This window comes from Athalia rosae, chromosome 7 (genome assembly GCF_917208135.1).
Source record: "Athalia rosae chromosome 7, iyAthRosa1.1, whole genome shotgun sequence".
Taxonomy (NCBI): domain Eukaryota; kingdom Metazoa; phylum Arthropoda; class Insecta; order Hymenoptera; family Athaliidae; genus Athalia; species Athalia rosae.
This window is the reverse complement of record NC_064032.1, coordinates 5,078,642-5,094,139: the sequence shown is the minus strand read 5'-3', so window position 1 is coordinate 5,094,139 and position 15,498 is coordinate 5,078,642. Positions and strand designations below refer to the sequence as shown.

The following is a 15,498-nucleotide window of genomic DNA, read 5'->3' as shown; positions in this document are numbered from 1 at the left end:
AAACATGATCAATTCAATGCGAATAAACTTTTTCCACGTTACTTTGACGGAAATATTTATCCGATGCGAATTTCGTCATACTGTAATCACTGTAAAGGTAAATACAGCAGATAGAAAATTAATACGTGTCATCTTCAATATCTTGTCACAAAGAAATATCTGCAACTATAAACATGGATTATTGATTCTCCTGGTAAGTTACTTATACCATAATCAGTGAGTTGGATGTGATCTTTTATCATTATCAGTAATATTGAGCAAGTCTTACTTTGCTATGATGGTGAATGACAATGATTTGTGCTCTGCTACAAAGATATAAACCGAGGTCATGGCTCTTGATAGAGGCTCAAAAATATATCATTAAAGACGGAAGAGTTTATCATTAGTTTTGTAATATTGGTTGACCCCTGACGGCGGAGTAACTGCGATATCTAAGATTGTTATTTATCATGTGCAAAGTGCCGAGTTAGCAGTACGTTCTAGTATTTTTAGTGGGAAAGTCAACACTGTTTTACTCCAGTAAGTATCGCACAAGCAGCGGTGTGCATTGTTATTTTTGAACAAGTTAAACTTGATATAAGCTTGTGAGGGACTTGGATTACATTATCAAAGATTTTTTCATATCTTATTCTAGTTTAAGTGAAATGCAGATTTTGGGACTCACAAGATTACAGCATGCTTCAAACTATTCTATCTTCCTTTCTTGCCACAATGTTAAACACGGTCTTCGGCACAGTAGTGTAAGTATTTATATTGTCATGTGATTTTTGTTTGTCGGTTGACAATCATTTTGAACACAAAAAACTTTTAATTGTATCTATGCTTTTCAGAACTCAAAGGGAAAGATAATAGCTATCAGAAGAGAAGATCAGTCGGTATGGGAACGACGAGCTCCATTGGCTCCGTCAAACGTTCGGCGTTTAACGAGAGCTGGAGTCAAAGTTATCGTGCAACCCAGCAACAGACGAGCATATCCTATGCAGTCATACCTTGCGGCTGGTGCTTCGTTACAGGAAGACATCAGCGCAGCATCTGTTATTTTTGGAGTAAAACAAGTCCCCATTGATCAGCTAATACCCAACAAGACTTATTGCTGTTTCACCCACACCATAAAAGCACAGGAAAGTAATATGCCCCTCCTGGATGCTATCCTAGAGAAGAATATTCGGTTATTGGACTTTGAAAAGCTCACCGATGACACCGGTCAGCGAGTTGTTGCTTTTGGAAAGTACGCCGGAGTTGCAGGAATGGTCAATATTCTGCACGGACTTGGACTGAGATTATTGGCGCTAGGACATCACACTCCGTTCATGGTAAAGTGGACACAAATCGCTTGCTCAATTATTACTTCGATCAAAATATGGAGCTCTTTTTTTTTTTTTGCAGCATATCGGACCAGCGCATAATTACAGAAACTCATCAATGGCTCGCCAGGCAATACGAGACGCCGGTTACGAAGTGGCTCTGGGCGCTATGCCAAAATCTATAGGACCTCTGACTTTTGTATTCACTGGGAGTGGGAATGTGAGTCAAGGGGGCCAAGAAGTTTTCCAAGAACTACCACATGAATATGTCCCTCCAGAAATGTTGAGGAAAGTTGCTGAACATGGCGGTAAGCAAACGATGATCATTTGTAATACATATATCCTTTGAACAGATATGTCTACACAATAGTCAACTGTGCTCATTTGGGGTCCATGTATTTCTGTTTTAGATATAAACAAAATATACGCCTGTGAAGTGAGACGGAGACATCACCTAGAGCGAAAGGAGGGAGGTGGTTTTGATCCAGAGGAATACGATAAGTATCCTGAGCGATACATCTCCACTTTTAGCAAGAAAATTGCACCATACGCATCCGTTATTATAAACGGAATTTATTGGGCGCCTGACTCACCAAAATTACTTACAATACCTGATGCAAAAAACTTGCTCAGACCAGCTCACACGCCTTGGCTTCCAACTAGCGTAGGAGCTCCTGCACTTCCGCACAGAATGCTAGCGATATGCGACATATCCGCTGATCCTGGTGGTAGCATAGAGTAAGGCTTGCATAATATTAAATTCTCATGGGTTATACCGAGACAAGGAGGGTTACGGACAAAGATGGCACACGGTTATTGAGTGTGGTAAATATGTATGTTTATTCTGATATTTTCGTTGGCAGGTTCATGAATGAGTGTACAACCATCGACACACCATTTTGTTTATACGACGCAGATCGTAATAAGGACACCAAGTCGTTCAAAGGTCCCGGGGTATTAGTATGTTCGATAGACAATATGCCTACTCAGCTTCCAAGAGAGGCAACAGATTTCTTCGGAGACCTGTTATATCCTTATGTGTCAGATATCATTCAATCTGATGCTAAACGGCCAATGGAGGAACACAACTTCAGTCCCGCCGTCTATGGGGCAATAATTGCATCCAACGGCAAACTCACTCCTAATTTTGAATATATCCAAGAACTAAGACAGATTAATAACAAAAGTCGGCATAAGGCTGACTTTGGAGATACACAGAATAAAAAGGCAAGTTCCCGTTGTGCTTTTATTTGTCATAACTATGATTATTTTTGCTAAAAGTGATATTCTTCTATCCAGGTGCTGGTATTAGGCGCAGGATACGTCTCTGCACCGGTCGTAGAATATCTTCACAGGGATAAAAGCATAGGGATCGTAGTCGGCTCCCAGTTGAAAGATGAGGCAGACTTGTTGGCGAACAAGTATCCAGGTGTAGAGTCCGTCCTTTTGAACGTTTTAGAAAGACCGGATACATTGACGGAGCTGGTTGCTGAAGCAGATGTAGTAGTATCTCTGCTGCCATATTCTCTGCATCACGTTATTGCGAGAACTTGCATCGATACCAAGACACATTTGGTAACAGCAAGTTACATTAATGACGAAGTCAAAGCTTTGCACCAGGAGTAAGTGTTCCATGAAATTTTCATGAATTTTCCATGTTTAGTCTCTCGAGAGTCTAGATTCACAAATTCTTTCATCTCTCACCAGAGCAGAGGAAAAAGGTGTAACAATATTGAACGAGGTAGGTTTGGACCCGGGAATAGATCATCTTTTGGCAATGGAGTGTTTTGACGATGTCCGACAAGCTGGAGGACTGATCGAGTCGTTTGTGTCGTGGTGTGGAGGACTGCCAGCTCCTGAATGTTCTTTCAATCCGTTGAGATACAAATTTAGCTGGTCCCCACGTGGCGCGCTGCTCAACACTCTTTCCCCAGCAAAATACCTACACCAGGGACAGGTCAGCCTGACATTTATAATATTCCACTTTAACCAGAGGCAAAGGAGTTTTAGACACGGTTTTATTTCGTACATATTTCTTGGACAAACAACGAGACATGTATTAATTAATAATGTGACATTGAACAGATAGTCGAAATCTCTGGAGGTGGTGATCTCATGTCATCTGTACAAGGCTTGACATTTCTTCCCGGCTTTGCTTTGGAAGGTTTTCCTAATCGAGATAGCACCAAGTATAAGGATTTGTATGGGATTAATAACGCCACCACCATCTTACGGGGTACCCTGCGTTTCAAGGGATACTCAGACACAATACAGGGATTACAGCTACTAGGTCTTATAGACCCAAACCCTGTCCCCATGCTGCATCCTAATGGGCCAGATATCACTTGGGTATGTTTTATAATTCGTACTACCGATAAATCCACCTATACCCAGGAAATGGGTCGAATGTATATGGGCCATTCCACGTGAACCGGATCAGTCACCTCTCAGATATTTTTCTAATTTGGCATGTCGATTGTCCATAGGAAGTTCAATTTTTGTGCCAAAGGATTTTTGAATTAGTGCAAATTTCGATTTATTATGAACAATCGAAAAATTTAGAGGCGGTTTCTTCGAAAAATCATAACTTCGTCAAAAATTATGTTGGATTCAATTTTTTTTTCAGAATTTACGCGGATAAGGCCATAGATTTGGAAAAAAAAATAAATGGTGCCGGAAAAGTTTATTTATCATTTGTTTATTTGACAATGAATTTTTAAATGATTTTTAAAACACTGACGGATAGCACCGGGAAATTAAAAAAAAATGCTGACATATACTTTGAACTATACTACAGCCTGTGAATTAATTTCAGAGATGCGTTCGGCTTCGTTTTCGAGTAAAAAATCATCAAAGTTGGCGGCGCGCGTAAATTCGAGCTCGTCGACACCTATGCGCGTAATGACGCGCGTCGAGCGACAGAGAATACCGTGCCTACTCTCCATGGTCGCTACTCTGTGGACGCTCCGCGGCGGCATTCACGAGTCATTTTCGCGATGATCGACACCGTTAAAAAATCTAAAAAAAATACCAAAGCTTCCCTATGATACAGCAAAGTGATAGAGTAAGTTCCAGAGATGTGTTATTTCTCGTTTTCGAGATATAGGGACGCATATGGCACTCCGCGCTCGCTACTTGGTAGATACTCCGCGGCGGCATTCACGAGTCATTTTCGCGATGATCGACACCGTTAAGAAATCTAAAAAAAATTGAATCCAACATCATTTTTGACGAAGTTATGATTTTTTGAAGAAACCGCCTCTCAATTTTTCGATTGTTCATAATAAATCGAAATTTGCACCAATTCAAAAATCCTTCGGCACAAAAATCTAACTCCCCATGGACAATCGACATGCCAAATAAAAAAAAAAACTGAGGTGACTGATCCGGTTCACGTGGAATGGCCCATATGTTAATCGAACTAATATTATTCCATCGAATCTAGCGCATGCTGATCTGCAATCTTTTGGGCTTGTCGAATGACAATATTTTCTATGAAAATCTGAAAACCAAATTAGCCGACAGGGTCGGTTCGGAGGATCGCATGCAAGCGATAGAAGACTTAGGACTCTTGAAGGATGAGTTAGTCCTGAAGTTGAATACTCCACTAGACACGCTATGCCATTACTTATCAAAAATGCTTCGCTTGGAGGCAAATGAGCGAGATTTGATTATTCTCAGACACGATGTAGGTATATTGTGGCCAGATAACAAGAGAGAAGAAAAGGGCATAAATCTGGTTGCATACGGAGACCCCCATGGACACTCGGCGATGGCTCGTGCGGTTGGATACCCAGTTGGTATCGCCACCAAAATGATTGTCGATGGTACTAAAAATAAATGGACTTTTCAAACTGCTATTCTATCGATACATATTCATCGCATTTTCAATATTCTAGGTGAAATACAGCAACGAGGAGTCGTCCTTCCATTCACTCCTGACATTTATCGTCCGATGCTCAACAGACTGAGAGCGGAGGGTTTGGAATCCTTTGAAACATCTAGGTGGCTTTAAGAGCTTGGACGAGCTTTTCATCGTGGAACTTCTAGCTGAGATACAATGATTTTCATCTTTAATAAAAAGTTTATCGACGACTTTTAAACTAACGCACCATCTGGATTTTTTCATCCCCACTCCTATAATCAGTTTGTTTTCGCTACTGCGGGACGCTTTAAACTCGTTTCTAGTAGAGGTCCTGTTAACAGGAAACTGTATGAGGCGTGACATTGCGGGGAGTGCCAAATAGTCTATATATGGAAATTAATGCGCGATAACGCTACGGTATACCTACTGTGATAACATGGTGATAACGCCCTGTTTGGCACTGTGGTTTAGGTTTAGTCATTTGAACTTCAGTTCATTGTCTGATTTTAAACAACATAGTTCTCAGTAATAAATATATTCATAAATCTGTATTGAACACTCATAGGTAAGTGAAAACTGTGGTATTATCGTGTATTATTATTCTGACTTACCTCCGGTTTGGATTTAAAGATCTTCCTTTCAACTTGCAATATTTACTGAATGAAATAATGATATTATAAGAATTTTAAATTCAGTCATGTCCTGTGGAGAACATTGAGCACTCGAAATTGTAAAACTTGTACATCCTCAAGTAGCACATAATTGTTTAGTTGCAGAGTAACCAGCATCATGACTACGACACAGAAATTTAGAAATTTCGTAGATGATCCGATTGGTGACAAGTCTGTGCTCGAGTTACCTGGTATCGGTGGAATTCTGGGTACACGATTGCAAGCAGCTGGCGTGGATAAGGTTTATACATATATTATGTTGGGTTGATTCTTTCAAAGAGTATACATGCAAAGCAAATATTATAGACTCTAATTCAAATTTTTATTTTTTTACAGGCTTATATTGTACTTGGCCACTATTTAGTTCTCAAGAAAAACAAGGAGGCGTTTCAAAATTGGATGAAAGACACATGCAAGGCACAACCCAAACAATCTCTGGATTGTTACCAGAGCCTTCACGAATGGTCTGGAAAATTCTTGAATTAATGAGAATATTGAACGTACGTTTTTTATATTCTTGATAAAGATTGAAATTGGCTTTTTGACTAAATCTATTACTGTTTACAAGGTAAATGTAATTTACCAATTACAGTCATAAATAATTTTCACTTGATAATGAATAAAAATTTTAAGTAATGTGGGGAATAGATTATTACGATAATGGTAGAGAGGGGCTAGAGTGATACCGCTTGAAAAAGAGCGAGTTTCTCTTGAGAGGCGATGTTCTGGTTTTTGTGGTTTTTGTGTAGAGAGAGTAAGGAGTTTGTGGTCGGGACATGAGTGGTAAAGTTTTGTGATTTCTTGAGAAGACCTGTGATTGTTATAATAAATAAATTTCCCACAAATCCGAGCTGCCTAATAATTTATTACCTTTCTGTCACCTTTCTATACACATGCAAAGAATGCATTCAAGTAGCAATATACAAAAATAGAGCTTTAAAACATAGATTTCCATTGCTCGTAATAATAACCACAATATATTTATAAAAAAGAATGGACTTGAAGTTGGTAGGGCTGTGTTTGAAATGAGGATGAAGAGGGATCCAAGGTATTTCAGAATGTTAGGAATACAAGACCTTACCTCAACTTTGGCGTTACATAAAGGCGCTGCAATGATATCGCTCTGTAGAACGATCCTGGTCCAATTCATCCGCTTCTGCGGGTTCCTGTGGACTACCTATTCTCTTGGGGTTGCTCTCCAATGATCCCAAACATCCCTATGTTATCTTCCCACAATGCACAGCTGGTAAGGGAGCGTCTGCAACATTTGTTGACTGCAAATAGAAGAGCAGAGCAATAATTTGACAAGTACGTAATAAAAATATCTTCAGCAATTCTTGGAAGGTAACAGCGCATACTATCATCATCAGTCCCTTATAAATTCTTCAGAATAGACAAGTGCTAATTAGCTGTTGAATCAGTTGTTAGCGCAGTTAGGAGATAACTCGAAGAACTCACCACCGAGGGGTGCCGAGCTGTCCTGTTACTACTGCGTGTCTCTCCGTTTTAGGAAGTTTCTGATGATCTTCCCTAGCCGAGCTAGCTTTGCAATGAAAAACCGTCGTGCCCATATTGGGTGCCCATTTGGAATTTGCTCTAGCTCCGTCTGCCCATGAGTCGTTCCTAGACGGCTGCGTCGTCCTTTGGGAAGTCTCGGTTACCTGGTAGTAGGGTTACCAAGTGTAAGTGAAATTGTGCAGCCCATTGACTTTTTGTATTTTAGCCGGCTGGCGGCTGCAGCGGAAGAAGTGCGCTGACGCTGACTTACCTTGCCCTCGTTGTGACCGCTGACTGCGAATGTCAACCGTCCCGGGTAGTCCGATTGTAAAACACAGTCATATGGCGAGGCAGGACCGAATATAGAATCCTTAGTTTCGGGTATTTGATGATTCGGGAAAATTAATTTTGAAGTAATTACTGTTCGGGAAAATAGCGATTCGGGAATAGATCAGTGGTGGTCGGTAATATAGCGATTCGGGAATTTGAACGGTTCGGGAAAATTACTGTTTGAACGATCAAGTGTGATTTGCGGATCCATAAGAAGAAGGGGTTAATCTAATTTCCGGACCTTGCCCCTTGGCACAAATACTTGTCATCGTCGATTGTGGATCTCAATAAAATCGGCAAATCTCCGGAATATATTGAGAACAGACCTTTGGAATTCGCTCGATCAGGGTCCGGAATTGAACGGTTATTCAGGTATCAAAGAATTTAGGTCTGCCTTACTCGTTAGGAGCCACGTCAAATTCGAAAGTTTATACCAGTTGATGAACAGTTAAGAATTCGTCAAAAATGATCAACACCGGGTAAGCACTATGCATCGTCTAAACACTTAGGACAAGTTAATGATTAGAAATTTTGATCATTAATTCGAACCAATGCAGAATTCAGGAGACACTCTAAGCGTTTATTGATACGTAATATACGTTTAAAGTCATGTTCCAATTCTACTGACAGATTGTTGTCCTCTTATCATCGATGTAACAGATCAGCAATTTACTGACAGTCACCTTTTTCTCACAGGAAACTTGCTGGGCGAACGATTTTTATCACAGGGGCTTCTCGGGGGATCGGTAAACAAATAGCCTTGAAAGCAGCGAATGATGGAGCAAACATTGTCATAGCTGCTAAAACTGCAGAACCTCATCCAAAATTACCTGGAACCATTTACACTGCTGCCAAAGAAAGTAAATATACAAAAAAAAAAGAAAAACGCTCCTGCAAAGTAAACCCGATATAATTCACAAAAATTCTTTACAATCTTTTAAGAACTATTTCTATGGTGAGCAAAATAATGAAACCATGTAATTTCCTAGTTGAAGCTGCAGGTGGCAAGGCGTTGCCATGCATTGTAGACGTTAGAGACGAGTCACAGGTTATTTCAGCGGTTGAAAATGCAGTGAAACATTTCGGTGGCATCGACGCTCTGATAAATAATGCTAGTGCGATTTCTTTGACCAAGACAGTTGATACCGAAATGAAGAGATTTGATTTGATGCACCAAATAAACACCAGAGGAACTTTTCTCGTGTATGACATGAACAATATACTAATATTCTATGACAAACGAAAAGCAACATCTGAGTAACTATTTTTCAAATACCAGGCGATGGAAGTACAGATCTAATTTTTCAGGTCTAAGGCATGCATTCCACATTTATTGAAAAGTTCAAATCCGCACATTGTTAATATCAGCCCGCCATTGAACCTGGCACCCCATTGGTTCGCTCCACATGTTGCCTATACAATGGCTAAGTACGGTATGTCCATGTGCGTCCTTGGCATGGCTCAAGAATTCAAAGATGATGGTATTGCTGTCAATGCTGTGTGGCCAAAAACCGGTAAGTTTAAATAAGAGCTTTGATTATCCAAGAGCGTATTGGGATATATGAGTCGATTTGTCAATTGCAGCCATCCAGACAGCTGCTATGGATATGCTGGCTGGACCGGATTCCAACGATTACAATCGCAAACCAGAAATCGTTGCTGACACCGTTTATAGTCTACTGTGCAAAGATTCGAGATCTATAACTGGACAATTCCTTGTGGACGAAGATTACCTCAGAAGCGAGGGGATCACAGACTTTGCTCAATATGCGTGTAACCCAAGTAATTATACATTCTCATTGTCGTTAAGCAAAATGAAGGTAGCTATCGGAGATGAAATCTATGCTTGATAAAATATCGCCGCTGTTTTGTTTTTCCATTGACATTGGTCACTCCGTTATTTTATTGCTCTTTGCACTTAGGTTTGATACTGAAACGGTTAAATTTTCTAGAATACCAAGATAATTTGATGCCGGACTTTTTCTTGGACGTCGATCCGGAGACCATTCTGGAAAATTTTGCAAAAGGCGGTGTGACCAAACAATTGGCAAAGGATGCCAAACAGTCCAAATCGTCTGATGCTGGAGGTGGCAAAGTAGCAGGGATATTCACCGCCATTCAAGCCAACCTTAGCAGCGATCTAGTAAACAAGACTGGTGCTATATTTCAATTCAATGTCAAAGGTGATGAAAATGAAATGATTTTGGATTTTCTATCGCCATCTCCAATTAGGTTAACGAGAGTCTGAGTTATAAATCTTACTTTAAATGCATGCAGGAGACGAAGCTAGCACATGGTTCATTGATCTCAAGAATGGGAAAGGTTCAGCCGGCAAGGGCGAACCTGGCCAGCCAGCTGATACAACATTGACGATGGACTCTGAAAACTTTTTTGCTATGTTCAGCGGTGAGTAGAAGCGCTGAAATTTAAATGGCGACTAATATCCATGTCAAAATTTTTGCTTCAGCACTGAGATTTTTTTTTTTATTTTAGGTAAACTGAAGCCTACGGCAGCTTTCATGACGGGTAAGCTAAAGATTACTGGTAACCTACAGAAAGCAATGAAGTTAGAAAACTTGATGAACAGTTTGAAGTCGAAACTTTAAGTGTAAGATTACTTGTTCGTACCAATACTGCTGAAAACATTAACCGCAAGATAAATGCACCGTTTGGTTGAATTTAACTTGTGATATGGTTCCACATAGAACCTGGCTGACCATGAGAATCATCATTCACATTTTTACACATTCAGCAAATTTAAAATCGCGGGAAATCACCTACTTTGGTACCAGGGCACAGCCCAATTTACAAAATCTAAGGAGTGTCGGAGAACACAATGAAATTCAATAGAGTTGTATATGATTGACGATGTATTATACTGTATCTATACCTGAAAATCTATTTTTTGTATGTACATTATGTGCAGTTCAGACTGTATTTTTACAGAAGAATAAAAACTGTTGTTATATGTTTTTCTTTCTTCCTTCTGTACACCTCATATCGATCTAGTTTTTTTCTAACCGAACAGACTAGCGTGAATCTCTACTATGAATTCCTGCGTGTAAAGCTGCATTCACACTCGATTATTCCAATATACTATTATTCTGAAAACTCTGTGTCATAAGCATAGTTGATTCAGATTCAGTCGACGTCGGAAGAAATTTATCAGTTATCACTTTTGTTTTTTCATATATGCCGAAGAATATAAATCCACCGAGCGTGATCCATAGTACACGTGGTACAAATCCAGCAAAGAGCCTGAAAAGTTTCAGTAATCAATAGGTGATTCAGCATCAGTGGATCGAAGAGAAAAAGGTCTTATTATTTACCCTTGCACTCCACTTTCTCTGTATATCGATACGAGCATCCGGGATATTTTCAAATCGGAACGACCAGCTTCTACCCTAGAAAGCATTATTCTAGTCTTGGCTACGTCTAGTGGCGTTGTTGCTGCCGCTGCGACTCCACCTATGAAAATATTGTTGCTACATAGTAGATGCAAATTTCGGCAATGTCTAATGCGCACCTGAAATGGCACCGCACACTGCTCCTTCCCATGGTTCTAATTCCCTGCCACATTTGCGCTTCCAAATTTGTTTCAAGTATTCCCATAGCGGAAATTGCAATAGACTGAAGGGTAGGTCCCTCAAAACTGTGCTCCAGTAACCGCGGTACAATATTCGAATACCGAACCTTTCTTTCTTGGGCAGAAAAGCTTGACGTCTCTGTTTCACCACTTCAACTGGCACTCTTATTAGACAAGCCACCTGTGATATTTATAATTTAGATCATACCAGTCAGTCTGTCGAGTAGTCGAGTAGTAGAACCCACCATTTCACCAAAAGCAGCACCACCCATGTATATAGCAACGTGATGCTTTTCATCTACTCTTGGTTTCAACAAAGCTTTAATACTGTCGTAAGTCACAAAGAACAATGCAGCTGAAATAATTAAATTGTTGTGACCACCTAAATATTATTACATGACTATGGTTCCAATTCGGGTTCACTAAGATCCAAGTTAAACCCTGCACTTCTAGATTAACTTTATATGAAATTTCTAGCATACCTGTTGGCGCCGAGCCTACTATTACAGGTGTAATTCCCCTGTACAATCCATTAAAGCCACCAGACCGCAGGAATCCATTCTGACTCTGCAATCGAGTTTTAAGAGTGTCCAGTGGAAACAATGCCACATCAACTAATGTGCCTGCAGTACCACCGGACTAAAAAGAAATTTGAAGGAAAAATTAAGTCGATGCTTACGGAGTGATGGAAGGTATCTAAGAAAAATGTGCGCTCTTCCACGGTGGACAAAGTCTATGAATTTGGCAGTCAATGCATCATTGTGAACACTGACACGATTCAGTGCTATATTAAACAGTGCTACTGACTCAAATATACTCACTATAAGGGATGTGAGAAACACATTCTTGGGATTGGAGACAGTCATATTGTGATGCAATCAGAGACCGTGTGTTTTTGGATATAACTCGGATGGTATTTGGTATGTTGCGTTTGGACTCAGCATCCTGAGAGTATTCGGATTCACCGCAATATGAAAATAATATATGTATAGAATAAGTAGATCCAAAGAAGTAAATGCTTGTCGAATCGAGGTTAGACTACACTATATTTTCAGAAACACTCTGCTTGACAACGTTGGCTCAGAAAATTATAATTATAAGGAAATTATTTTACCTTAATATCTGATAACGGGTTTACAGTTTCAATTAAATTGCGTATTAAATTGGAACAAACAGCGGCCTTTCAAACGTTTCAAACCTTTACCGCCGACAAATCTGGAGATTGGAGAGAAACGGAAATGCTCGAGTAAATTTTTATCAGTTTGAAAAACGGAAGTTTTGATGCTTGTAAAAAGACGGCATAATTTTTTTTTGTCGCTAACGCGTAGACACGGACGATATGGCGCTGAACAGGAATATTCTTCAATTTTATAACGTGATGGGAAGTTACCGGAATATCTTGTCATCGAGGTATTTTGTTGTTTTTACAAATATCATAAGTTCCCAAATTTAATTTATTATGTCAGCTTGTAATTCAAGCAATGCAACCTTTACAGAACACATACTATACATTAACTTAGGTTAAGTCATATTGGTCTGACCTGTTATTTATTTGTAGCGATTATCACCTCATGATACGTCGTTAAAAGCACAGACTGACTCGAATAACTATCTCTTATAAAAATGCCTTTCAAACCTGTATCTTTGATACCTGATGCGCATATTTGTTCTGCTAAACAAAAACTTTCTTTGTCACATTCTGCAGACAATTGTTAGCTTTTGTTGTCATTGAAGTGTTCTGTGAAATGTCTAAAAAAGAAAATAACAATAGCAAGGCAAAGGTTTCACCTTGAAAGAAAAATTCAACTCATGTAGAATTTTCAATGGCCTTGGGTTGGAAAAAAGTTTTCACCTGAAGTCAGCGGTCCTAGCTCACAAAATTCTTGAGTCTTATCGAATGACACATGATAAAATCTCGTATATTTTTTCCATCTAACAGACTAATCTTCCCCAACCATCAGTCATTGGCAACAATGGCAAAAAAAAGCATCGAAGAATTAGCTGGAATACCACCCAAACCGAAAAAACCATTAGCACCATTTATTAAATGGTCTCATTCTGTTCGACCTTCAATAAAGCAGAGTCATCCTAGTGTGCAACAAGCAGAGTTGTACCAATTAATCAGAGATCAATGGGAGAAGATGGACGCAGTAGCAAAAAATCAAATTTTAGAGGAGTGGAAAACGTCTCTCCAGCAGTACCGCGATTCCAAGTCTAAATATGAAGGATCTATAACACCTGAACAGAAAGTGGATCTTAAAAGATTACAGATGGAGTTAAAGCTCACAAGAGATCAGAAAAAAATACGTCGGGTATGACCTTATTCCTATATTTAACCATGATTGACTTGACTTATATCGGTGTACTTTTAAGACCGATACATAAGCAGAGTAACTCTCGATTTGATCATTAACATGGTAATGACGCCTCAAAAAAACTTGTGAGTCAATGGATTCATTGATTCCGTTTTTACTTTTTAGGACTCGGAAGTTTTGAAGAAGCCCAAAAAACCACTGACTCCTTTCAAATATTTTCTCCTTGCAGAATCTGTAAACAGAGGATCTCTGAAGATTAATGTAAGATTTCAACGTATCACAATTACTTGTTGATTACCCAATGTAAAATAGACTATTCCGTACAAACACCATTTTTTTCAGGAATGGCATAACCTATTGTTGGAAAAGTGGGAGGCACTATCTCCGGAAAAACAAGCCCAGTATGAAAAGTTGTCTGAAATAGACTCGAAAAATTACGAGCTCAAGATGCACAAGTGGGCGGAGGCAGAGGGGGACAATACGTCTAAAACTAAGTCCAGAGAAAAACCTAACAAGGTAAAAAGTTCCTCAGAATAGGATGACGCGTGTTCCGCCCAGCCAGACGACTTTATAAAAAACGTCGACGCTATACTTCTTGGGCAACTATCGGATACAACAACTCAGGGCTGGGACACGAGATTCGTAAACGGTATTGATTCGAGAATGAACTCGAACAATTATTTACCTATTAAAAGTGAGGAATTAGTCAAGAATATCACAAACGAAAGTGTTGGGAGTGATGCTGTTGGAGGTAAAGAACCTCCATTTTTAAAACAAACCCATATCGAACCAGAAGAATTGCCGCTAAATAAGAACGTTCTTGAGAATTTGGAGAATTATAAAGATTATGCTGAAATTGTGCCAACAAAGTCAATCGAACGGGAAGTAAGCATGCCACAACTACCAAATTTACTCGACAAACTTCAACCGGACGACAACCCAAAATCAAAGAGCAGTGGTACGGTGGCAGGAACGTCCAGCACAGACGATCCGCAGCATAATCGTACAGCTACAGAAGCGGATCGTAGTTTGACTCAATTAAGTGTGACCGGCATTTTTCATGATCTTAAGTCTAAGCTGATAGCTTTGATGAACAAATTGACGAGTAAGTTACACCGGGAGTACATTTACTTTGGCACATTTTCTGTGTTCATATCCATCATTTGTTTGTATAATCTTCTGTATTCACCTTAGTTAGCTTTTATCTCTTTCGTTGAAAATGCTTGTTCCTTCGCATTTTTGCAATCACACATTCTCGGCCGTTTCGAATTCACCTTATCATGTACAGTAGTAACGGAGAGACTACCTCATTGAAATATACATATGTACAAAGCGGTTGAGCTCAACGTCCCACAGTATTTTTAAGTCGTTGTTCTAGATTCTATTCTAATTACGTTTCTTTGAAATTCAAATCTGTAACCACGTAGTGATCCTATCGATGCACTCGTGGTCATTTTTTCCGAGTTACTTGATTTTCTGTCTGGAATACATTTTACGCCGCCCAGTAAGGGATGTAAAGTATTAGCACATTGCCTCGTATGTGTTACTCTAGTCCGCACTCGATGGTATACTTTGCGGGCTCAGATTTCGCACATGTACACAATTCTTTATGCATGTTGCTGAGAAATTTATTTTCGATCTGATTTATAAAAGAACTTTTCAATACACTGCATGATATATTATTTTGATAATTATTAACATATTTCATTACCAATTCATTGTTTCATTGTTCATAGGGACACATTAAACTGGGCGAAACTAATATTTCACTACGATCATCCGAAGTGAATCCCTTGGGCGGATCGTTATTACTAATTTTCATCGTAATTACACTACTTAAAATTGCTGCTGTTCTTTCCACAAGTCTTTGTAACCTGATTTTTCGAATCAAGCAGAAAAAAAATATAAATGGTCAGAAAATTAGATCATA

General features: G+C 39.3%; 6 protein-coding genes and 1 long non-coding RNA gene across 7 annotated transcripts; 5 read left to right on the top strand and 2 right to left on the bottom strand.

The window, feature by feature from the left end:
- Positions 1-370: 370 nt before the first annotated feature.
- On the top strand, positions 371-5,411 carry LOC105689746 (alpha-aminoadipic semialdehyde synthase, mitochondrial). Its single transcript, XM_012407045.2, has 11 exons — positions 371-519; positions 635-740; positions 831-1,313; positions 1,387-1,612; positions 1,715-2,042; positions 2,168-2,531; positions 2,604-2,926; positions 3,012-3,261; positions 3,390-3,653; positions 4,750-5,131; positions 5,204-5,411. Exons 2-11 carry the CDS (start codon positions 645-647, stop codon positions 5,317-5,319), a joined length of 2,832 nt encoding a protein of 943 aa, XP_012262468.1. The 5' UTR covers positions 371-519; positions 635-644; the 3' UTR covers positions 5,320-5,411.
- Positions 5,412-5,549: 138 nt separating this feature from the next.
- On the top strand, positions 5,550-6,685 carry LOC105690218 (barrier-to-autointegration factor-like). Its single transcript, XM_012407886.3, has 3 exons — positions 5,550-5,734; positions 5,940-6,081; positions 6,177-6,685. Exons 2-3 carry the CDS (start codon positions 5,959-5,961, stop codon positions 6,324-6,326), a joined length of 273 nt encoding a protein of 90 aa, XP_012263309.1. The 5' UTR covers positions 5,550-5,734; positions 5,940-5,958; the 3' UTR covers positions 6,327-6,685.
- On the bottom strand, positions 6,686-7,753 carry LOC125501736. Its single transcript, XR_007279378.1, has 3 exons — positions 7,609-7,753; positions 7,299-7,501; positions 6,686-7,114 (listed from the first exon to the last, which is right to left on the bottom strand). It is a non-coding gene; the product is annotated as an uncharacterized LOC125501736 (long non-coding RNA).
- A 251-nt stretch (positions 7,754-8,004) lies between these two features.
- LOC105689819 (hydroxysteroid dehydrogenase-like protein 2) lies at positions 8,005-10,635 on the top strand. The gene is made up of 8 exons (XM_012407173.3): positions 8,005-8,146; positions 8,364-8,527; positions 8,657-8,870; positions 8,976-9,181; positions 9,252-9,449; positions 9,620-9,850; positions 9,945-10,073; positions 10,161-10,635. Exons 1-8 carry the CDS (start codon positions 8,133-8,135, stop codon positions 10,271-10,273), a joined length of 1,269 nt encoding a protein of 422 aa, XP_012262596.2. The 5' UTR covers positions 8,005-8,132; the 3' UTR covers positions 10,274-10,635.
- Positions 10,520-12,527, bottom strand: LOC105689893 (S-adenosylmethionine mitochondrial carrier protein-like). Its single transcript, XM_012407387.3, has 7 exons — positions 12,368-12,527; positions 12,075-12,198; positions 11,736-11,892; positions 11,499-11,608; positions 11,194-11,434; positions 10,997-11,135; positions 10,520-10,925 (listed from the first exon to the last, which is right to left on the bottom strand). The coding sequence occupies exons 2-7, from the start codon at positions 12,117-12,119 to the stop codon at positions 10,751-10,753; spliced, it is 867 nt and encodes a 288-aa protein (XP_012262810.2). The 5' UTR covers positions 12,120-12,198; positions 12,368-12,527; the 3' UTR covers positions 10,520-10,750.
- LOC105690078 (high mobility group protein homolog TDP-1) lies at positions 12,506-14,284 on the top strand. Its single transcript, XM_012407638.3, has 4 exons — positions 12,506-12,663; positions 13,193-13,565; positions 13,734-13,829; positions 13,911-14,284. The coding sequence occupies exons 1-4, from the start codon at positions 12,593-12,595 to the stop codon at positions 14,103-14,105; spliced, it is 735 nt and encodes a 244-aa protein (XP_012263061.2). The 5' UTR covers positions 12,506-12,592; the 3' UTR covers positions 14,106-14,284.
- On the top strand, positions 14,230-15,491 carry LOC105690152. The gene is made up of 2 exons (XM_012407759.3): positions 14,230-14,673; positions 15,305-15,491. Exons 1-2 carry the CDS (start codon positions 14,232-14,234, stop codon positions 15,313-15,315), a joined length of 453 nt encoding a protein of 150 aa, XP_012263182.2. The 5' UTR covers positions 14,230-14,231; the 3' UTR covers positions 15,316-15,491.
- Positions 15,492-15,498: the final 7 nt, after the last annotated feature.